Below are 24,780 nucleotides of genomic sequence, written 5' to 3'. Positions count from 1 at the left end.
TAAACAAAATATGTGGGATTGGAATTGTGACCTTAATATCAAAAGTCAAATCGAATCGTGAAACCCTTCATAATAATGCATTACAACATGAAACAGGAAAATTATAATGTGGAAGGCCACAATACAACTTGTCTAATGTGGTTATGTGTGTTTAAACTCTCAGTTTATCCGTTAATGAGTTGCATGTAGGCTTTGCACTAGGAGTGTAAGAAAAAATCGATACACTTGAGTATCGCGATATTTTATTTTGCAATACTGTATTGATTTTCAAAAAGGCAATATCGATTTTTTTTTTTTTTTATTTAAAAAAAAAAAAATCATGTAAGACAGTGGTTCACGTTTATGTTGTGTTTAAACCCCTACAGCTAGATGGCTATGCTGAGACGCACCACTAGTGTCCTTGCCTAACAGTGCCTAGCAGTGCCTGACTTTTTGCTAGAAGCTAACAATGTAGCTATGGCTGAACTTTGGCCTACTTTAGCATATCAAAATGTGCTCACTAAGAACCTGTGAACCACAATCCCAAACTGGCAGTTTGACTTTCTGTGTACTGAATTGTTTATCTAAAGTAAACTTCTTTGACTTTTATGAACATCATGTCTTTTTTTTTAAATATTAGTTTTTCTAAAATTATACTGTAAAAAAATCCCAATATATCGCCTTACGCACAGTATCGAAATATATTGCAATATATTGAATCGTGACCCATGTATCGTGATACGTATCATATCGCCAAATTCTTGCCAATACACAGCCCTACTGCACTGATTTATGATAGGTGATTTCATTGTTGGCTGAGACTTTGTCTCAGGTGTTTCAGTAGACACCTGCTAGCAAATGAGAAACAGCTTTCCTGTGGCCATGAAATAAACTTTGATAAACAATGCTCAGAATACAATCCCTGGCACACTTTGTACTTAAAGGAATAGTTTGACATTTTGGGGAAATGTGCTTATTTGCTTTTTTGCCAAGCCTGGTAAGTCTAAAGGTAAGAAAAAAAACGCCTACCAGCACCTCTAAAGTATACTAATTAACACGGTGTATCTTGTTTGTTTATTCCGGAGTTACTTGCTTGTTGGGAGCAGTGACTTCCTGGAGTCTTATGCTGTGTTCACACTACGAGCAACAATTAACAAGTAATTTTCATTGGAAGCCGGTGACATGAAGCTACAAACTGACACCCAACATGTGCTGTGTGACACGCTACAATTCAAAGTTGAGCTGTCCTCAAGCGCTCCAGTGACGCTGTGAAGTGTCAACGTATCATTTGTTTTTTAAATGACACAGCTAGCTGTAGTACTGTGTTATTTATCTTAAGTTAGCTGATGCTATGCTAGCTTCCTGTGTATTGCGGTCCAGGCAGGGATGCAATAGGTGAAATTTGAACACTTTATAAACCTTATAATGTCCCACAGTACAACAGCACGGTCATCTGCCTTTAGTAAATCTGCATCAACACATCGCTGACATAGTCTCAATGAAAATGAAATATTATACCTTTCACAAACCAAGTATATATTGCAGGGCTATTGCCTTGGGTTGCATAAGATTGTACAGGTGTTGGATTTTGAAGTGTTTTTTAGAGTTAGCAGATTTAAAGGATTAGCCTACCTATTTTTTTATTCCTCTCATTTATAAGATTGTCACCAGATTTTTGCTGAAAAAGTCAGTTGCTGTTCTCGTACAGCGTCAATACGCTACATACATATTTGACTGCTGTCAGAGTTCTGGTAGCTATAGACCAGCAGGATGGACATGCCGAGGGGCAAATAAATATTTAAAATGAGACTTCTGGGTTGTGATAAGTACCAAGTTGTGGCAGTTATCCACTCAGTCTCACTCTCCATTCAATTTCAATTTAAATCAGTGAAGATTTATTGGCATGGAGTTAGGAATAAATACATGTTGACAAAACATATACATAAACTGAGTGACGGTAAAAGTAAATAATGAAAAGATACAATTTATACACAAGAAATAGCAATACACAGTAAATAAAACCGCTAATTACAGATAAAAAATGTAGATTTTAGTGAGAAATTCACTGTTATTTGGAAAAACAAAGAGGGTTTCTCCCTTTTCTCTCAAATTAGCTTTCTTGTTAAAACCCAAATGTAATGAAGTACAGTGCACTCAAAGCAATTTGTACTGTACAGGGGCTACCATAGGCATAACATTAAAAAAAATGGTACGCCTATCATACTGTATAAAAGAAAAAAAGAGAATGAAAAAGATATTTGTGATAAGTATATATGATAAAATTATCATTAAACATATGTATTGAAAAGGATGTATGAGGGTCTCAGGTCTCAAATTTAGGACTGGTGGGTTCATTTGGGTTGGGTCTTAATGCTCCTAATAACTTGGTTTACAATTTTCTATAACATTAGATAGCTATGACTAAATAAGCAACAATCACATTTAAAATGTAATATAATATTTAAGAATATTTACTTGATCAGTGCTGTGTGGGTGTGCTTTGATCAGATTTAACTGACCAACCAACTTACTAACCAAATTACCCACCAGCTACCATCGGATTCTGATTCAAAAGTTGCTAAATCCTGATTGGTTTACAGAAGTACGTGACATCGTGTTTTTTCCAAATGAGTCCTGCCCACTCCAAACCAGTGAGAAGAAAAGAGAAAAAAAAGAAATACATAAAATCTGTCCTGTGAAATAACCAAAACTGTTCTAAGTTATGTGTTTGGGTCTTAGTTTGAGGACTGGGCAGACCTCTGTTGTAGTCTCTGTGCTGCAGTAGTTGATTATTAACAGTTGAGTAGGACTTTAAATGTTTGGGGTTTGCTCTCCTGCTGCCTCAGGTGTTTGGCAACATCGAGCTGAATGAGGAGACCGCAATAAATCACCACAACAACTTCCAGACCTTTTTCCAGGCCTTGACTCTTCTCTTCAGGTAATGCTGCTTCCATATTCCAACAATTCCGGTACCACAAATAATCCAGTGCCTTCTGATGACACCAAACCCTGCTCCTGTCACTGTGTGTGTTTCAGGAGTGCGACAGGCGAGGCGTGGCACGAGATCATGTTAGCGTGTCTCAGTAACCGGCCGTGTGATAAGCTCTCAGGAACCGTGGGGAAGGAGTGTGGAAGTGAATTTGCCTACTTCTACTTTGTCTCCTTCATCTTTCTCTGCTCCTTCCTGGTCAGTGTGAAGGGAAACAGAGGGCCGTCCCACCTGTTCTCAGACAGTGTGTTCTGATTGACACAAATTATTCTGAAGTTTCGTTTCGGTTTTGCGTGTTTCAGTTACCAGTTGGAACATGCAAACAGTCAAACTTCGTCAAACTTAAATCATTGTGACTTTTTGTCGTTTTGTTTTTAGTGATCAAAAAATACCCAGATCTTTTGAAAAGAGCAGGTTTGTTTGAACCTGTTTTCACCCAGATTTTATGCCCCCATGAACCCAAAAGTAATCCTGTTCCCTGCTGCGAGAAGACCCTGTTTGCAGTTTGTCGTAAACAAGGTCTTCTTGCACCGAGCACAGCTCAGAAAAAGCCGACAGTTACAGAAAAGCAAAAAGAGAAATGGGAAGAAAATGCAAATGGGCTGCCGGTTATGTGACAAAATCCCTTCAAGTAAAAGTAAACAGCTAAATTGCAAAAGGTATTTTTAGATGTTCACCTAGATTCAAATGATTCAAATCAAAATAAACAGATACATACATGGATTGGTTTTAGATTATTCCCAAAAATAGAGAAAAACAGTGAGCCCCTATTTGTTGCCAACAATAGGAAAGTTTTATCGTCAGTAAAGTTGCAAGTGGGGTCAATTCCAAAAAGATATATGTAACATGTAGGAAATTAAGTAGTCAGCAGTAACATGTAAGAAATGTAGGAAATGAAGTAGTCAGCTGTAACATAGAATGTATAGTTTGCACTTTTTGGGCTAAAAAACATCCAGACGATGGTCCTTTAAGTAGAAATTCTTTTTTTAAACAAATACTCATATTCATTATTAATTCATTTTACCTTCTCTAGATGTTGAACCTATTTGTCGCTGTCATCATGGACAACTTTGAGTATCTAACAAGGGACGCCTCCATCCTGGGGCCCCATCACCTTGATGAATTCATCCGCGTGTGGGCAGAGTATGACCCTGCTGCCTGGTAAGTGCTTCTGCTGTTTCTCTCTGATCTGTGCAGCTACAGTATAGTCCCTAATATCAGCCAGTGTCAGTGTTAAAGAGGAGGGTGTTTGTTTTTGGAAGAGAGGAATGCTAGGAAACAGGGAACTCTCAGCTCTGAGTTCCAGCAGGGTGACTCTGTGATGTGGAACTGGAGAAATCCCATCTTAGAATGGCATTAAGCCTGGGCCAGAAGTTGGCTGAGGCTGCTGACGAGCCCCCTGTCGGCCAGACTGATGCATGTAAATCCAGCGTTCCGCTTGGCGGCCGCTCAGCCCTCTTTGCTTCTAAGCCGGCAGGCTCCAAATCTCCTCAGTCTGTCACTGTGGAGAGGAGAAGAGAAAGTATTTCTATCCCTTTAAAGGGAGAATACAGGTTGATGTCAGCGCCCTCTCTGCTCCGTACACTGACAGTGTTTAACTTGACTAAAGCACAATACTAGTTCTGCGTGAGACGGTGCGAGGCGTAATCTGTCTCCGATTATGTAAGGCTCATTAAGTTTTAACGAAGGCTTCACAGAAGCCTTGTCAGTGAGTCAGGACTCCAAGAGAGGTACGAGATGTGAAATACGAAATTGTCATCTCCTGACAGACATTACGGGGGAGGAATTATTATTTATTCCTTTGAATATAAATTAGCTTCTCTCAGAGATGTGCCTTCAGTAACAGTCAACTGCTTTAACTCATTTTTATGTCAGGTTGAAGCAAGGAGTATATTTAAGGCTCAGTTTTCACTTGTTTTCACAGATTCTTTGAAAGGTTTAACAGTTTAAACAGATTTCACAGTTTTATGTCTTTTACACATCCAAAAGTTGTTGTGTTTTCTGCAGCATGAAGAAAATGATCACTTTAGTTTACAGTAAACACAGGGAATTTGGGGTTTAAAGGGAAATTTTACATTCTACAATTAGAAATGTACATCTTATTACAGTATTTTTAGACTAAAGGGGAAACTTTTGTATTTTTCAACCCTGATCCTATCCTATCCTTTTCCCATGTGTTTGTGTCTAAGTAACTAATGGGGACAACAATTTTGAAATTGGTCCAGTATTAAGCTAGCATTTTTGAAAAATACCAAAGTTTCCCTTTAATATACTTTTACTACTTTACAGTGAACTAAAAAAATCGTAAAAGGATGTAGTATTTTCCCACCATAACTGCATTCCTGCCAGTGGGGAGTGGGCTTTCGATCAATATTTATACCTTAAGATTGGGCAAAACAATTCTAAGTAAAACTTAACAAAAAATTAAATATGATTTTAAATATATTTTTAAAGGTGCAATATGTAATACTGACAGCGTAGTGTTAGTGTTTAAAATAGTTACTGCAGTACAAATTCAAAATACAGGAGGGAGTCGTCTCCCCCGCCCCCTCCTCACCAGACTCGAAGTTCACGGAGGTTGCCAGGCTGAGACCACAGCAGCCACAACAATGTTGCTAGACGCTTGTCTCACATAGCCAGACATCTTCACAGCACAGCGGAGTAGCTAACGTTAGATGCTGGCTATATGGACAGTCATAGAGGCCCGTGCTTACACGGAGCTCTGTGCCCAACTGACAGGCACACTTTTTCATCTTAGAATTACAGTAGGAACCGCTAAAAACACAACAACCTTCGCTGTCCTCTCCACCCGATGGACACACACACTTCCTCGGCTTAGAATTACGGTAGGAAGCGCTAAAAATAACACTATCTTGCCGTCCACTCCACCTGACTGAACACACTTTATTGGCTTAGAACAATCGCTAAACACACTGCAAACTCATGGTCCTCTCTTTCCGATTTACAGCCCATCTCTTGGCTTAAAGTAACTCGGCTACAGCCGCTGAGCAGGGTACACGTCGTAAACAGCCGTGGCCCGTTTGTCTGGTCCTCCGGTAACGTTAGCAGTTAGCAGGGTTAGCATGGTGACGTTAACCAGGACCAGTCGGGATCACTTTACTGGCTGTGTCTCAATTGTTTTTGCGAGTAACAAACTCGGGTACTCTAGCTATATAATTCAATGTGAGTACACAAATTTTGAAATTACATAAAAGTAGTAGTAGTAACTGTGATAAATTAGCGTGAAGCTAATGCTTACCTGTTCAGGAGGAAATTAGCCAACTCTGCGTCCTTTTGGGCTCTAAGCTGTCTCCATCTTTCAAATACATCTTTACCCGGGGTTTGTTACGTCTCTGGTCACGCAACTGTCAGAAACATGTTTTTTTTTTTTTTTTTTTAGGTCGGGTAGAATCTACTGTATCTCCGTTGATCCCGTTTGTTTACTGCTTTCATGGCTGTCCTAACGTTACAGCTGTAGCGCGCTGGGTTTACGTTTTTACAGGTATATCTGGCAACCCGGCCTGGCTGTCAAACTGGGCAGTTGATAACAACACACAGGCCAAAACACAAACAGAAATTCTGTCACGAAACGGAAATTTCAAAAGGAGAAAATACTGGCATTAGCGTTGTTGTCAGAAAAGATAGTATTTCAACTTAGCATGTTTCCTTATTATCTGATGACGCATTGGGGTCATTTTTGGATTTATTACAGTAAATATATTACATATTGGACCTTTAAAATCCACTGCTGACCTCAGTATTTGTAAAACTCTGGCTACGGCCCTGAGGCCTGTACTACGAACCAAGATCAACATGCCCATAATTCAAACCGATGTGTGGCATTGGCAACACACGGCTCAACAAGCCGACAAATAGCCTATATGTAATTCCCTCTGAAAACATATATCTTGCATAAAAATACCCATCAGGGAATGTTAACGGGGTTGTCGGTCTCTAAATGTTTAACTTTTATGAGCGCACCTCTCTCTCTCTCTCTCTCTCTCTCTCTCTCTCTCTCTCTCTCTCTCTCTCTCTCTCTCTCTCTCTCTCTCTCTCTTTCTCTCTCTCTCTCTCTCTCTCTCTCTCTCTCTCTCTCTCTCTCTCTCTCTCTCTCTCTCTCTCTGCGCAACGAGCTCCACCGGATCTTCAAAGAACGGTGACGCCGTTATCAATCGAGTATTGATTGGTCAGTAGGAGGAGGTTTTACACCGGTTGATCTCTAATCTCCAACATAACCTGCTCCCGAGCAGGTTAGGTGTTCAGCATAAGTTACCACGGCGATTTAACCCTGTAACAAGTGACCCACTGTCGTGATACACAAAACCCTGGGTTGAACCTGAAGTTACCTCGTTAACGCCAAATCTTGCTTCGTAGTACAGGCCTCAGATGTCTTGTTTTGATGAGCAAAAGAAAACAGAAGCTGTGAGAAGAAGACACTCTTTGGCAGAGACTTTTTCTCTCTCCAAGTAAGAAAAAAAAATAAGTCAGCAAAAACAGGCTATGAAAGTTTTAGATTTTGACAGTCAAAATAAACACCAACAAATTCACAGATACTGTCAGAAAAATAAAAACTGAAACAACTGTTGTATTATTTATGCTGCTACTGAGTATTTACCGAACTGTTAATGCCCACTGACAGAGAACAGATTATTATAGATAGATGTAATGAAAAATAATAACCTGTGAAAATAACCTGTGACCTAACCACTTAAACATGTCTTATCTTTTACAGCGGGAGGATATGCTATCAGGATATGTACAAATTGTTGCGTTTTATCTCGCCTCCCCTGGGCCTGGGGAAGAAGTGCCCTAACAGGGTGGCTTATAAGGTTTGCAATCCCACACAGTCCTTTTGTTTTCAAAGGGACCATGATGGTTTCGGACTGTGAATGTCTGTTCTCATTCCCTGCAGTGCCAGAGAATGACCCAACCACACATGCATACAAACACGCATCGATCCACCACTAACCAGCTGGCAGGTAACCATGGCGAGTGCAGGAAACAATGCCGCAAGTCAGGCTCAAACAAAAGGCATCTAATGTGATGTCAAAGATATTTCCCTGCTTCTAAACACAGGAGTGTAAGGAGAGTGGGTAGTGAAGAGAGAGCATTGTGTGCTTTGTTTCCACTTTGGTTACTGCTAATATCTTTTAGCATGCAGAAACAGAGAGCATTGTAAAGGAATACTCCACTGGACATTTGAAATAATAACCACCTTGAAAGTTGGCTCTGAAAGGTTTATAGCTGCTCTTTTGAGAAGGATGATCACTGTGGTCAGCTTGGATTATATTGGAAAATATAAAAATAAAAAAGAAAGAAAGAAAGAAAACATAAAAACCACATAGAAAATTCTCAAACCACTCCTGCAGCATATGGACCAACTCCCCTGTTGATCCATATGTTCAGTATGTTCCAAAAATGTATTAAAGGGGAATTTACACTGATTTTAACAATGTCTGTTTACACGTTTTGGGGAGTACTACTGTATACAGTATGTGGAAAACATTGCCTTCTGTGGCTCCAGAGGGAGCTGCGTGAAAACTGATAAATGTCCTCAAGTGATGTTACTTACAGCGTTGGGTGGGTCTAAAGACTGGACTGGATTTGTGGAGTAAGAAAGAAATGAGCTTCCCAGATCTATGTAGCTTGCTCCTCATCTCTGCTTGAGGCTAGCAGCTCAAGGCTACATTACCCACTATTACTGTAGCATAACACATCTTAATTTCTGACTTAACTGTTGGCAGTTGAGTTGCATTGTGGGTAAAGTTGGCACCTGGTTTTGACGAGAAAGAATAGACATAATCACAGTGACATCGCGCTAACAACTGCTCATTGATTTGAATTGCGGAAATAGGTGAACTCGGCAAATTTGTTTATTTCTGTTGTCATTTTCAGCTGTAACTGTAACATTTAAAGATATATAGTTAAACATGAAGGTCTGACGTTTCTGCTGTGCTTATTTTCTGTACTGTGCTGCTTTGCATGGTCTTTGATAAACCAATCTAGGATTACGAACAGCAACCTCAGTGCCTGTCGGGCTAACTGCAAGTTTGGGTGGTGTCATTTTCTTTAGTCTGTGGCCCAACAGGTAAATTAGGTCCCCAAGCTAATGTTTGTGAAATTGTTGAAATATGAAATCATCAAACAGGCATTTTTGATGAATGAGATGACAGTATATTGTCCCCGAGTATATCTCCCCCGTTAAATTGTATGTACAGGATGCAGGAGTTTTCTACCCAGAACTTATTGTAAACAAACTTTATGATTGGGTCTAGAATGTGTGGAATAAAAAAGACGATATCTTAAAGCTGTCGATCATGAGTTTGATAGTTTTAAAGGAGTGTAAATGGGAAGTGCTCTTTTAAAAGAACTGAATATTGTGTTCTAGGATTGAGTCAGTTCTTTCCAATAAAAGTTGCTCACCAGTTAATTTCAGTGCCCATAACACGTGAGCATTAATGTCTTTTTTTCTGCCTAAGACTCCCGATACAAGTTTTGAAATTTTGGTAATACAAAGTTTGTATTACATTTGGATGTTTGTGACCTATAGAAAAAAAAAAATTGGTTGTTTTGCATGAATGATTGTGTATGGGGGAAAAGTACTTTTCGGCACAAGCACATCCTGTGACCTGCAGCTTGGGCAAGGGAGTATGGTGCAGGAGTGGTTTAGGAATTTCTTTATCTTTTTTTAAAGATATTTTTTGGGGCTTTTCCCTTTATTTGATAGTGACAGTGAATAGACAGGAAAGGTGGGAGAGAGATTGGGGATGACACGCAGCAAAGGGCCGCAGGTCGGACTCGAACCCAGGCCACTGCAAAGGACTACATGGGGCGCACACTCTTACTGGGTGAGCTAGAGGTCGCCCCAGGTTTAGGAATTTCTAAAGGTTAGGTTGACATTGTAAATCATTGTAAGTAGGCCTACTGTGAATCCAAGCTTTCATTTTTTCAGAGCCGCCTTTCAAGCCTTCAGGTGGTGAACGTTTGATACTCAAAAGACAGATGTTTGTTGTAGTAAGCCTTTATCATAAAATGCACTCTGGTTCCCACATGCATATCTTCCACCATGATCCCTCCATCCAGCATCTCTGCACAGGGAATCCTCCGGAGCATCCTCCCCTCCCTCCTCCTCTGGGATCCATTCCTGAATCCTAAAACCCAACCAGGATGGTATTCCACATCATGATATCCTGGAAATCTTATTAACAAGGATTTCTGTGTTTTCCTCTCTTTCCCCTCCCATTCTATTACCACTTTCTGTCATTATGTAACTTCCCCTTACCCCTGTTAATCCCAACACCTCCTCAACTGGAAAATCTTCATTCCTCCTACCATCTTTCCCCTGGGAAGCGGCCGCATGAATTACCGCGATATGTACGAGATGCTGCGCGACATGTCCCCTCCGCTAGGTTTGGGGAAGAAATGTCCGCCCCGGGTCGCCTATAAGGTAGAATTACTCCTTTCTCCTCCTTTCCCCTCCCTCCCTTCAGTCACGGCTGGTTTCCCTGCTTCCACCTGTCAAACATGTTCAGGCTTCTGTCAGTGTGTCACAGTCAGTATCTTCTGGCCTGCTGCTGTTGTGTTGTTCTTTCTGTTCATCTGTGAAGCTCTGCGGCCCTGTACATTTCATCTACGGGAGGGCCAAGATCAGAGAGCAAAACCATAAGCAGCTGTTTTCAGCAAACAAGCATACAGACAAATTTAGTGACTATCTGGAGAGGAGAGTAGAATATCTAACAGCTAAAGAGACAAATATTTTTCTCAGGTGTTGGTAGAGACCTAGCCCCATTTATGACTTCAGGAGTGTACCATACTCATCATTTGTATGTAAATCTTTGTTTGTACCTGTTATCCAGTACCAGGTTGTATCTTCAAATGTCACAGATGTCTGTCTGAAATGATGAAATATTTGCCCAGGGTGAAACCAATGTTTCCACAGACTGCCAGGCTGGTGTGGCCTGCCATAGGCTCATGCAGTGAACTTAATATATACATCCAGCGAAGAAGAGTATAGTGGCTTTTAAATGTGGATCAGTTATTTTATTATTCTGGGCAGACTGTAGATATCTGTGAGACAAAATACTGAACTGTACCTTTTGAAGATGCAACCCACTGGATAACTGGTAAACATTAGCGTTTAGATTTTCTGCCTCGCTACAGGCAGAGCTTTAGCGATGTCAGCGCCTGGATGAATTGCCATCTCTACCACGTCTAAATTGCCATAAAATGTTGCTTCATGGTCCCCAGAGGATGAATGCTACTGCATTTGGTGATCCCCTGACTTTTTATCTAGCGCCACCATCCGGTCAAGATTTGAGCTTAGAACTGATATTCCCATTTGCCTCAGATGTAGTTTGTGTTTAGTCCTATTTCGCATGTTAGGATGCTAACACCCTAATCTATGATGTTAAACATGGTAAACTTTACCTTCTAAACATCAGCATGTTTACATTGTCATTATGAGTGTTAGCATTCTGATGTTAGCATTTAGGTGACCTAGTGTGGTTGTATTTTTATTTCCCTTAAGGTTTGCGTTGGCGACGCCATGTTAATGAATTATGGAGTAACATACGGAATGCTCAAGTTGCAAATGGGGCTAGTGGAGACAAAACCAGAGTTAGAAAGAGAGTGAATATTGGACGGATTTATAATGTGGAATAGAAACTCAACTCCAAATAAAAAGGTGCTCTGTGTCTGCTGGATGGGAAAATAGCTAACTGTTTGCTAATGCCGTGTTTCCGCTGTATGGTACAGGGCTGCTTGACTTTTTTTGGTACCAGTGCTTTTCTCTTTTTGATTTCCACTGCTGATAATATCCCCTTAGTGTAGGCAGGATGAAAGTGCCGTGACATCATCTTCAACACAGATCATCTGGACAAAGGTCATCCTGCACTAACCTGCGATTTTTGTGGGCTGACATTTATTAAAAAATTGTGTCGAGTTAATAAAAAAAATTGCAGTTGCTATTGATGGTAGCTTTCCTTCTTAAAAATGGCAGGTGTGTGCAGGGTGTGCCGTGTTGTGATAGTGACGGTTCTCTCTGACCAATCAGTGGTCTGCTGTGTTTTAACACCTTTAAGTATCGGCTCAGTTCGCTTGGAACCTCGACCGAGTACCAGGTAATATTCACTTCTTTTAATGGAAAACCAAAAAAGAGTGAGTCGAGCCATGCCATGCAGCGGAAAAAACAAATGATTTAGTTCAAGATCTCATCAGGATTCAGATGCTCATAAGGAATTATTGAAGGATTTCTCAACACTGAAAGATGGGACATTTAAGAACACTTTCACCATCCTCTCATTCTCTCATGGCACATTTATCCCATGATTATATGTAAGACTTTTATACTAGTGGGGTCAACAGTCCTCAGGTAGTCCCTGCCTGCTGCTTACCTCTTAGCATGCACATGACTCAATGTGAATGGTTTCATTGCACGCACAGCTGTCCAAATAAATCACATTTAAAGCAGCCCTGCCCTCGCCTCGGTTAAAAATGTCTGGGTCTGACGTGGTCGCATATCCAAATATAACTCCTGTTTTTGTGAATCGCCAGAGAAAGACCTGAGCAAAGGCACAGAAAGAGCGAGAGCAGCAAGGCACTATAGAGCAAGGCTAGCGTTTTTCTCCACATCTCTATTTTTCTATTTTCCCCCTCCCCCTACTTAGTTTTTTGCGCTCCTTGTTAACCTCCCTTCCTAATGAAGACATCTTCCCCTGGTAGTCACAGTTGTCCCTGTTACCCTCTCGTTTTCCAGTTTTATGTTCTGTCTGCAGGCTCAGCTTCACTCTTTTGGATGATCTTTCTTTCACCCTCTCGAGGGATTTGTTTCCTCTCTTCTCCTTCCTCTAACTTCACCGTGTGCGTGTGAGTGTGCGTGTGCGTGTGCGTGTGCGTGTGTGTGTGTGTGTGTGTGTTCAAGTCAAGCATGCATCCTATGTGCATAAGTGCTTTTTGAGCACTCTATGTGTTTCTTTATTTGTCTGATGCTCATGGTCTGCAGCCACTCTCTGTTTCTGGGAGAAAGATGCAAGACTTCACATGTGTAGATGCTTTCCAGTTAAGGCACATACTCTTCATTTTCTACCTCCTCCTCTTCTTCTTGCCTCTCATCTCTCCATCTGTATTGTTATGCTCCCAGAGTGAATGTACTTTCTCTGTTTCTTTATCTCAGCTACACTTTTCCTTTTTTCACAAATGTTTATGATGTTTATGGTTTTTGCTTTCGCTTTTCGGTCAGTTTTTTTTTCTTTTAATTGAAAGTTCCATGTCCAGCGCATCCGTCCAGCCTCACTGTCAATGTATTGTACTAACTCCAATATGCATGTGTGCATAAATGATTTCATTGCAGCATTGATCCAGAAGCCCTGCATGGCGTGGATCAATGCTGAGCAGTTGCCTGATGCATTTTATGTTTTATAACCTACTGTAGAAATACTGATGAATTAATAATCATAATGAGCCTCTGTGCTGCCTAGTAATTGGACTAATATTTACCAGATTTTAGTACTTTGGAGCACACCGCAATGTAGGGCTGCCATTAACTGCTATAGCTATTTTAATGAACCGATTCATCATTTAGTCCATAAAATGTCAGAAAATGTGAAAACAGGCCTCAGGGGTAACATTTTTAAATTGCCTGTTTGGTCCAAACACCTGTCCAAACCAAACGACATAAGGCTTCAGTAGCCTTAGTAAGCAAAAGAAAATAGGGATCTTTCAAAGCTTTTTCTCTCAGCGTTTCCTTGCATGTACTGTGGGTTTGTTGCCGGAACACAACACCTCTAATAAACCTGCACATGACTACCATGTAAGAGATACCCACTTTATTATATTAGCTTCAGCTGAACTTTAGAATGCATTAGTGCACCCATCGAGTACTGTGGATTTTGCTCCCCATCTTGCAGTGTAGTCGCACACAGGGTTTTCCCTTCCATTATAAGGCTTAGGCTTAGCACTCAAGCCGTTTTGGGCACCACCTCAACCGAATGAATGTAAAATCAATGTGAGCATCAAAACTAACTCAATGACTTTTGTCAGATCTAATGATTGTAGTTGGTCTCCAGTGGACTTTCTTTAGTTATTTTTTTTTCTTTTAGCCTTTTTGAGTGTCATTTATATATTATATGCTCTAGCTTTTCCAACGTTTTAGACACACATATGTCAATAACAATGGTCCAAAATGATCTAAAATTGCATTATTATAATTCTTTTGAAAATGTAACATTTTCTTGAAGGAGGACCCCTAACCCCTGCCAAATGCATGCACTTAAGTCTTCCACAAACCTAGGGAAAACACTACAGTGGTATATCTTTATGGCTAATATGGAGAGGAGGAACGATTAAAGCAACCAATAATGCTTTCAATATACACACGCCATGTGAGTAAAGATAGCCTTGATCAAATGGAACCTATCTTCTGCAGTGTCTTAAGTACAGTAACTGTTTGATGGATAGTTTTCTGTCACACTCTCATTCCAGAGCTGTGGGTCCACCAGCAACCTCTGTTTTCTTCTCAGGCCTCCGTCATTATTTTCACAACAAAGACATGCTGCTGCATGTTTCCAGCAGCAGTGAGAGCTTAGCATGTTCTGTGAGCTCACAGTGCTTAGCATCACAAGTTAATCATATTTCAGCTTTTAGCTGAAGCCTGCTATGTTTCCAGTGGATTTGCAATAGTCTCATAGCAACAGCAGCAGCCATTAACAGCACAAAGCTCCATGCATTCACCTTAGCTTAAAAATAGGTGTGCATGGTGGGCACACAGTTTTAGGCCTTTGTATGGACTGAAATTATTCATTGACTAATGGAGTTTGAAAGTGAATGAATCTACAATAATATCCTTATTTAATAAAGTCAATTAACAAACATAAATGCCAAACATTCGCTGGTCCCATCTTCTCAAATGTGAGGATTTATGAAATCTGTACATATCATTAAAGGACTGTTGGACAGACAAAACACGACACAAATTGCACTCTGGGAAATTGTGATGCGCTTCTTTACTATTTTCTGATAAGTTATTGACCAAAGGATTACAAACCACAATTCCAGTGAAGTTGGGATGTGTGTAAAACGTAAATAAAAACGGAATACAATGATTTGCAAATCCTTTTCAACCCATATTCAATTGAATACACTACAAAGACAAGATATTTCATGTTCAAACTGATAAACTTTATTGTTTTTTTGTAAATATTCACTCATTTTGAATTTGATGCCTGTAACACGTTCCAAAAAAACTGGGACAGGGGCATGTTTACCACTGTGTTACATCACCTTTCCTTTTAACAACATTCTAAGCGTTTGGGAACACTTATTGTTGAAGCTTTGTAGGTGGAATTCTTTCCATTCTTGCTTGATGTACGACTTCAGTTGCTTAACAGTCCGGGGTCTCTGTTGTCGTATTTTGCGCTTCATGATGCGCCCCACATTTTCAGTGGGAGACCGGTCTGGACTGCAGGCAGGCCAGTCTAGTACCCACACTCTTTTACTACGAAGCCACGCTGTTGTAACACGTGCAGAATGTGGCTTAGCATCATCTTGCTGAAATTAGCAGGGATGTCCCTGAAAGAGACTTTGCTTGGATGGCAGCATATGTTACTCCAAAACCTGTATGTACCTTTCAGCATTAATGGTGCCTTCACGTATGTGTAAGTTACCCTTACCATGGGCACTAACACCCCCCCATACCATCACAGATGCTGGCTTTTGAAATTTGCACTGAAAACAATCTGGATGGTCCTTTTCCTCTTTGGCCCGGAGGACATTATGTCCATGATTTCCAAAAAACAATTTAAAATGTGGACTCGGCAAACCACAGCACACTTTTCTACTTTGCGTCAGTCCATCTCAGATGAGCTCAGGCCCAGAGAAGCCAGCGGCGTTTCTGGGTGTTGTTGATAAATGGCTTTCGCTTTGTATGGTAGAGTTTTAACTTGCAACTGGTTTTCCGAAGTGTTCCTTTGTCCACGTGGTAATATTCATTATATACTATTCATTCATTGCATTCAATGTTTGTTTTCGGCCTTGCTGCTTACGTGCAGAGATTTCTCCAGATTCTCTGGATGTTTTGATGATATTATGGACTGTAGATGATGAAATCCCTAAATTCCTTGCAATTGTACGTTGAGAAATGTTGTTCTTAAACTGTTGCCCCATCCTTGCTTGCTCCTTTTATACCCAATCATGACCAATTAACCTGTTCACCTGTGGAATGTTCTAAACAGGTGTTTATTGAGCATTCCTCAACTTTCCCAGTCTTTTGTTGCCCCTGTCCCAGCTATTTTGAAACGTGTTGCAGGCATCAAATTCAAAATGAGTGAATATTTGCAAAAAAACAAGAGTTTATCAGTTTGAACATTAAATATCTTGTCTTTGTAGTGTATTCAATTGAATATAGTTTGGAAAGGATTTTCAAATCATTGTATTCTGTTTTTATTTACGTTTTACACAACGTCCCAACTTCATTGGAATTGGGGTTTGTAAGAGGTTCATCAGAGATATAACTGACAGATTGATCGTTAATGAAAATAATCATTAGCTGCAGCCCTAACATGTAACTGTGGATGTTTTTCACCAGTGTTTTTACAGTATATTATTGGTAAAGTCGGATTGATACAATTCAAAAAAAATATGTATCATTATTTATTATTTGAAAGACATAAACTCTGGGTGGACAAACTACAAGATTTGTTCACCTGACAGAGAACCAGAGTTTTTGTATAAAAGTTAAAGTTTGAAACAGCTATCCTTTAATTTGACTTGTAGTTACATATTGAATCCAGTCTCCTTTCCCTCAGCTGTTGGTTGTTTGTTCCTGATTCATGCCCCTTCCTCTTTACTTCCATTCCTCTCAGCGATTGGTGAAGATGAACATGCCCATCGCGGCTGACAAGACGGTGCATTTCACCTCCACGCTGATGGCCTTGATTCGCACAGCCCTGGAGATCAAACTGGCATCTGGTGAGAGACGAAAACTACAAAATCCAGAGTCCCTTGCGGCCGGACCTAAGACTCTGTTGTTTATGCAAATGGCTGTGATCGCTGTGCTGCAGATTTGATGTGACATGTTTGTGGGCCCGTCCTCAGGGGTCCTGGCGCAGCATTTGTGTGACGCTGATTTGAAGAGGGAGATAAACCGAGTCTGGCCCAACCTGTCACAGAAGACTGTCGACCTGCTGGTGACGCCACCTAAATGTGAGCCACGGTTCTGTTGGGGTTCTACTGGGCTATACTGAAACCCAGCTGTTTGCTCTTCACTTGACCTCTTCCTGTTTATATTCAGAACTTCATCTTTGAAAATGTTCATGTTCATTTTCTGTCTCTTCTTCATATGGCTGTGCACTGCATAATCTTCCCCCTAACTACCTATTTTGTTATTGAGTATTAGTTTCCTAAACAAATGAAATAATCTGGAATATGTCTTCTTTTAAGATACAGACACTCAGATATAAATAGATATTTCTTAAAACAACTTGATTTGTGTTGGACACTAGCTAACTAAATAATTATCTGGCAGATTTGTGAACTTGTTTAAGAAAACAAGACTTTTAAGATGCAATAATCGATTAAATTTGCTTAGTACGATGGAGATTCTTCTCACATTTTTGTCTGTTATTGAGCCCTAAATGTCTTGGTTTCTCAAAGCAAGTGTGGTGAGATGTTTCCTAGATTTCTAGAGAAGTCCGTTTTCTTGATGTTGATGTGCATTGATATGCATTGTTGTGTTTTCTTTCAAGATATTTTTACTTTTGGTCAACACTTTGATGGTTCGCAGTGTGGTCCTGTGCATAGTGTCTTATTTCTAGTGAACATTACAGTGCAGCTCAGTTCCCTCCCACAATGACCAGGCACATACTGTCCATATCCTCCTGCTATATGCTCTGTTTTGTTGCTCATCTGGCGCCACCTACCGGCCTCATGGCAGAACAGTCTCTCACTCTGCTCTCTCCTCCTCCAGACAATGAGCTGACTGTGGGGAAAGTCTATGCAGCTCTAATGATCTTTGACTACTATAAGCACACTTGTGCCAAGAGACTCCAGCAGCAGCATTCTACAGGGGGACCTCAGGTACAGTGTGTTGTGAAAAAATGTGCATGTGAAGAGTTCAGAGGGGATTTAGTCAGGAAAAAAAACTCAGCAACAAACTTTAATGAATTAGAAAATGTTTTAATCATTTTTTTAAACATTCGGTAGTCATACCAATCTTAAGAACATTTGAAAAATATCTTATTTCACGTGCTTTCTATATAGATTGTGTAATGTCAATGTAATGACATTTTTGTTGATCTGTCCTGCAGAGTAAACTTGGGACGTTGTTCCGTCCTATGCTGCCCCTCACTCAAATACAGGAAGTAGAACCACTGATCTGCAGCCCCAAACAGCCCCTCCCACCCGAGCCTGAGCCAGAAGCCAAGCCAGAGCTGCTGCCCACTACAACCATCATCTCGGTTAACAGGGACACAATGTAAGGGACTGCCTTCTCTGTCATATACAGTAGAAACATAATCCATCCACACACTTAGATGGAGCTGTTGTTCAATATTTTAATATTGAAAGTAAGAAAAAAGTGCAATACGCTCTGGCTCCATACGCATTTCTCTATATTATTTAGATGGCGTTTCGGCCCTCAGGCCTTCTTCAAAATTAACAAGGCCTGAGGGCAGGAACGTCAAAAATAGAGAACTGCATACATTATGGAGCCAGAGTGTGAGCACTTTTTTCTTACTTTCAAGTCTACCTCCAGTGATCAGCACCTCACAACAGGCCTTGGTGTGCGTTATTTTTCTATATTATAATATTGTAATGTTACCTTCAAGTACAAGACGACATATTTAGGAATTGCCCTAAATCAAATCAAGGTTCCAACAAATTCCTAAAAGTAAATTTTTCATTAGACAAATGCCCTTAGAAATGAAAATAAGGGAAAATATCTTCATTGATAAATAGTTGACACTGACATATGGTTCTATCAGGAAAAACTCTAAAATGGTGTTTCCTCAGTTATATCTTATCCTACAACACAGATTAGCTGCAAATATCAGAGCTCTTGTGTGTTCATACACAGACTAAACAAGAGGAGTGCCATCAAACATTCCCAGTCCGGAGATGTTTCTCAGGCAGCGCAACAGAGGCCCAAAGGCCGAAGGAAACTCCAGAGAGGCCAGTCAGAGGATGTGCCATATTCCACCAGACCTCAGGTACACCGACACCAAGAAAACTCAAAATCATTATTTTACATTTTAACGTCTGTGTCATCTGCCTCCATACATGCCACTACTTCTTCTTTTTCATGCAGGAATTTGTTGAACTGAAGCATGTGGAGAACATTTCAGACACAGAGGGATATCCAATCCTGGAGGGCCACTGCAGAGCAGCTTCACTGCCCCGACTTAATGCTGAGTACTACGTAAGCTCCTCAGTGCTCATGATGCTGTGCCTCCTGTTTTACTGCTCTCTGAAAAGATCTCTTTAGCTCATTAACAGCTGCTCTGTTGGAGCTGCATTCTTGTGATATTATCAGATTTGGAAAATGCAGACAGACAGACTTTTTCAAACAGGAAATACAAAATAATAAAAGGTCTGTGTTTGGCAGTGAACAGGTGGCTGAGGTAGGACTGGAAAAGGGCTGAAAAAAGGCTGGTGCAATGCTGAATGGTAGCTGGTTAGTGAAAGCAGTCATAAGCTAACAGAGCCACTCTGTCAGTCCACATCAGTTCATCCTGCTAACCCCAACCTCTCCAGTCTGACAATTTTACATTTATTACAGAGGAGGAAATTGAGGACATGGACTCTGCAAAGTGCACAACATAGAGCACACCTGCACACCTATTTACATTGATAGACTAAGACAGTTATTGAATTACTGCTGCATACAGACAGAGAAAAACTATCATGTTAGCCAGAGACATAATTATCTAACTAAATAACTTTTCCATTACATGGTACCTGCTCGACTCGCCTGACTCGACTCGGCACACTGTGCGTCCGTTTTCCATTGCAGATTTTAGTACCGCCTCAGCGTGGCTGGTCGTCTTGCCGGCTCGACGCACACACCAGCGCACAAGTATAAACATCAGGCCACTTGAGCTTGTTTTACAGTTCTGTGGAGGCTCCACGCAGAGCTTTCGCCGTAGCCTATGTAATATGTGGCCTGATGTATACATTTGTCAGCTGGTGTGTGCGTCGAGCCAGCATGTGTGTGTGTACGTAGGATATGGTGAAAGCTCTGCCTGGACTGGAGCCTCCGCAGAACTGAAACAAGCGGCGCTGCAGTAAACTGCCGTGACCTAACGCGACACACACAGAATGTCGAAGGTGTCTTGTTGTTGCCAGAAGACACATTTTAAAAATAGCGGGTTTGTTCAGGACACCCCCGTCTGTCGCTTTCACGTCACCTTTTCAGTTCGCTTCAGCTCACTTGGAACCTCGACTGAGGAGGTACTAAAAAAAGTACCTGTTAGCAGGTACCAGGTATTTTTTTTCGTAATTGAAAACCAAAAAAGGCGAGTAGAGTCGAGGCGAGTCGAGCAGGTGCCATGTAATGGAAAAGCGCCATTTGTGTCTCTGCAATACCATCTAAAATCTCTGCCTTCACCGAGGTGGTGCTACACCACTTATGTCATTGGCTGATTAAACGTGCCATTTTTACAAATTTACAAAAGAAAGCAGAAATATTATATATTTGGATATTGAATGACCAGTAGAGCAGAGAGTTTTTGACTTATGACAAGCTCAAAATGAATTTGACAACATACTGTTTTACGATACCACACTCATGTCTCTGCGTTAAGGAGCTAGTGCCGGAAAGCAATTAGCTTACCATAAAGAATTAGTTAAAGTGCTCATATTATGCTTTTTGGCTTTTTCCCTTTCCTTTATTGTGTTATATATATTTTTTGTGCATGTTATAGGTGTACAAAGTGAAAAAGCCCGAAGTCCACCCCAAAGGGACTTACCATCTCCAACAGAAAACACTGTTCACCAACTGCTCCAAACAGCTCTATTGTAGTCCAGCCTTTACTTCAGGGACCAACGTGCATCACTTTGTAACACACGTTATAATGCTCGCCTAGCTGCTAGCGTGGCACGCCCTCATACTCTGCTTCTGACTGGCTAGTAGTCCTTACCTAGCTACTGAGCATGTGCGACTCCCAACAAAGATGAATAGAAGTGAGATGTCTCACTCTGTAGCTAAAACAGAGAGCTCAACACACAGGGTGAAAAGAGGAGCTGCAGCAATGTGCAGTACAATAAAAATATGGTGTTTTTTGAAAATTAAACCACATAAACCTATTTTGATATAACCTCTAAATACAATTATGAACCTGAAAATGAGCATAATAGAAATAGAAATAGTTATAGAACGTAACTCCCCCTAAAACCACAGTTGATTTTACATTTCTGTTTGTGTATGGAAACAAATCCAGTCATTATGCTGAGCTAAGCTAAACTAAGCACCTCCTGGCTCTAGCTCCATACTTAACACATAGACATAAGAGTGATATTGATTTTCTTATCTCTCAGAAAGCAACCAACTCAGCCTATGTCCCAACATGTTGAAATATTCCTTTAAGTGTATATCCCCTGCAGTCCAAATATGGAGAGCTTAAAAAGTGCAAAAAAGAATTCTGTGTTATAAAAAAAAGGAAACAAATAAATAGGTGGTACTAAAATGTTGTTTGAAAATACAGATCCACAGTTCTTATCTACGCTTCCTGATAATTAGTTGTCCAGGTCAGACAGTTCAGATGATACAATTTATTCAGTCCTTTTTTTTTAAATTTAGCATTAAAATAGAAACTAGGTGGAATACATATAGTGTATTAACGTGTTACAGTAAGTATTGACCTTCATCATACTAACATGTTCATGTATATACAACATAAGATCAATTGTAAGTTGGATTTCTTGAAAAACCAGAGGATGCTATTTGTAAATGCTTTAAATGTATTTAGTTTACCTCAATTATACAATTGTTAACATTATTTTTTTTTTATATTTCATACAGTATTCACACTCACCTACAATAGCATTCTCTCTTTTCAACCCATTTCCCCATGCATTTGTGTCTAATAGACTGATCAAAAATCTTTGAATTTGATCCAGTATTGAGCGAGATCGCAATGACGAGCCGGCTAGAACCGAGCTACAGTGTAACCTAATGGGACAATTGTGAAGCCTTTTTTTTTTTGGTACTCAGATTGTTACTAAAAGTGTCTGACAACATTATCGATCTCAGGACGTGAGTTTTTGTCCGAAGACAGCGGTGTGGAGAGTGAAACGCGAGACGAGAAAAAGCCGTTCAGGTAGTCTGTTGTTACGGAGTAGGCTACAGAAATGATAGGCTCCTGTTATCTAAAAGACTTTCAATGTAATGGCTCAATATTTAAATGATTTCGACAATGTGGATGAGGTCGTTATAGTTCGATGACCACATGTAGGCTATTCATTTGAGCCAGAGTACGTTATGGATGGAGAGAAAGAGAGCGAGAGGCAGCGGGCAGAGGAGGGTGAAGCAGCCGCTGACGGGCTGCGAGGCTCGGAATTTTGGTGGTGCTCCCGTGGGCGTGGTGCCCCTATATGCCCAAATAATATGTTGTCAGGAGTGGGACCTGTTGCTGCCAGATATCTGTTGTCTTGATGTGTCCAGTGATACACCTCGGACACAACGCCGTGTTACCACATCAGAGGATTTCCCCCTCTAATCAACAGGGCTGTCACAGAGACATGAGCAAATAGGGACCATTGTTTTTATTGAAAATCTTTTAGATAACACAAAACCATGGATGTATTATAGCCTATTGACCACACGAAACACTGAGCAGCTGCAGCCTCCCTCCCTCTCTCTCTTTCTCTCTCTCTCTCCCCTCACCCGCTCTTCATCCGTATACTTTATCCACAGACTAGACTCTGGCTCAAAGGAATACCGGCGGCCATCCAATTATAATGACCTCATCCACATCGTCGAAATCATTTAAATATTGAGCCATTACATTGAAAAACGTTTAGATAACAGGAGCCTATAATTTTTGTAGACACTTTTAGTATCAATCTGAGCTTGTCAATAGCAAAAAAAAAGACTTTTATAGGACAAAAAGCAAGGCTCTACAATTGCCCCATTAGGTTACACTGTAGCTCGGTTCACGCTGGCTCGTCATTGCGATCTCGCTCAATGCTGGACCAAATTCAAAGATTTTTGGTCACATCACTCTATTAGACACAAATGCATGGGGAAATGGGGTTGAAAAAAAACGGTAGTTACCCTTTAATCTAACCTCTGAGTTTTGCATGACTGCAGTAATCCATTTATTTTCATGAATTTCACTATCTGTATAATTTTATAAACTTTTTTTACTGTCATTCTGTGAGTTACAGTAGCTGCTCTCGTCTGCTGCATATGGATGTCATGTCAAGATGATTTTTCTGTCCATCACTTCTCTGTTTCCTAGATTGTCTCACCTGTCTGTTTTTGTCTGTCTGTCTTTCTGTCTCTCTGTCACCGTGCGCTCTCCAACAACACTTAACACTTGCTTTCCTTATGTTTATGTTGCATTTTGATCTCTCACTCTCTTTAAAAGATAAGGCTGGTGTTATTCTATCCTTCTGTTATTGTCAACACTTCCCATGAAAAGACCAAAACCAACAAAGTGTTAGTCCGTACGCTTACAAATATTTAGTTTTATTTCTAATAAATGCTAAGTATTTCATAAAACAGCTGGGCATTGTAGTTTTTAGCAAATGTTACTCAAATAGAAGTAAATAGTGCATACGTTGGGGACTATTTTGAAACTGCAGATTGATGCACATTTGGTGCTCTAGTTGTGAGTATTTACAGCAGCAGGATGGTGTGTGTGTATGTGTGTGTTTATGGTAATGAAAGGAACATGTCACCCAGTGCAATAGTCTGACTCATTGATGTGTTTTTAATTGAACAATATTACACGAAAAGCTAGCTAGCAAGTTGTTGGTGAGTGATGGTGGTGAGTAGAGTTTTGAAACGGGAGCCAGTGGAGGTTTTGGAAGAAAGGGGTGATGTGGACTCTGCGGCGGGTGCCAATGTATCAGGCTTTGGATACACACATACGTTTTGGTAGCATTGTCATTGTTGGTTTTGGCTGGTTCATGGACAATAAGAAAATACTGAATATCGCCAGCGTTATTCTTCCTGAGTCTCTTCTCTCCTCTTCTGTCTTCCCTTTCTCCTAATTTTGATGCCCACTGCTAATGTTTTGCCCACCTCCCTCTTGTATGTGCTGTCTGATAGCGGAGCCACCCTCGCCACGCCCCCGGGACCCACCTGGCAGTATGTACCACATGTGTTGCCACTTCTCTTTTTCTCTTCTTCTGCTTTTTCTTCTCTCCTTCCTCCTCTCGTCCTCTCCCTCTTTTTCTTCTCTCATGTCTGTGTTTGCCTCCATGTGCTCCTCTCATCTCAGTGCAGAGTTCACACCCTCCCGCCATCATGGACAAAGTGACCATCCTACATATACAGTATACTTTACTGGTCATTCCATGGAATTGCTGATAGATACATCACATGCAACCCACACATTTACATTTACATCAAATACCTAGATCCCTGGAAAAGTATTTGTACGTGTATCCGGGGTATGCCAAGCACTCTGTCCTGCTTTTCAGCCATTAACTACAGCAGTACAGTACGACACTTTGGTAAAATGTGGTTGTGTGTACTGTATGTATATGTATATGTATGTATATCATTATGTAGTAATGTAGTAGTGTAGTAGTGTGTGGTTTTTATGTGTCTGTGTACGATTGTGAAACAAGACAGGGACAGTACCGCTGCTTTC

The 24,780-nt window shown here is 40.6% G+C and overlaps 1 protein-coding gene across 3 annotated transcripts in view; it reads left to right on the top strand.

Moving 5' to 3' along the window:
• Positions 1-24,780, top strand: part of cacna1bb (calcium channel, voltage-dependent, N type, alpha 1B subunit, b) — a 219,325-nt gene that overhangs the window by 183,147 nt on the left and 11,398 nt on the right. For all 3 annotated transcript variants that reach the window (XM_035991388.1, XM_031277458.2, XM_035991390.1), the window contains 11 exons: positions 2,826-2,917; positions 3,016-3,166; positions 4,002-4,129; positions 10,319-10,415; positions 16,825-16,930; positions 17,057-17,164; positions 17,928-18,037; positions 18,268-18,434; positions 19,035-19,167; positions 19,266-19,376; positions 24,234-24,272. In XM_035991388.1, coding sequence (XP_035847281.1) covers positions 2,826-2,917; positions 3,016-3,166; positions 4,002-4,129; positions 10,319-10,415; positions 16,825-16,930; positions 17,057-17,164; positions 17,928-18,037; positions 18,268-18,434; positions 19,035-19,167; positions 19,266-19,376; positions 24,234-24,272 — 1,242 coding nt within the window. The remainder of the gene's footprint in view (positions 1-2,825; positions 2,918-3,015; positions 3,167-4,001; positions 4,130-10,318; positions 10,416-16,824; positions 16,931-17,056; positions 17,165-17,927; positions 18,038-18,267; positions 18,435-19,034; positions 19,168-19,265; positions 19,377-24,233; positions 24,273-24,780) is intronic.

Source organism: Sander lucioperca, chromosome 14, assembly GCF_008315115.2.
Source record: "Sander lucioperca isolate FBNREF2018 chromosome 14, SLUC_FBN_1.2, whole genome shotgun sequence".
Lineage (NCBI taxonomy): Eukaryota > Metazoa > Chordata > Actinopteri > Perciformes > Percidae > Sander > Sander lucioperca.
The sequence above is the reverse complement of the archived record's forward strand: the minus strand, read 5'-3'. Positions and strand labels throughout refer to the sequence as shown.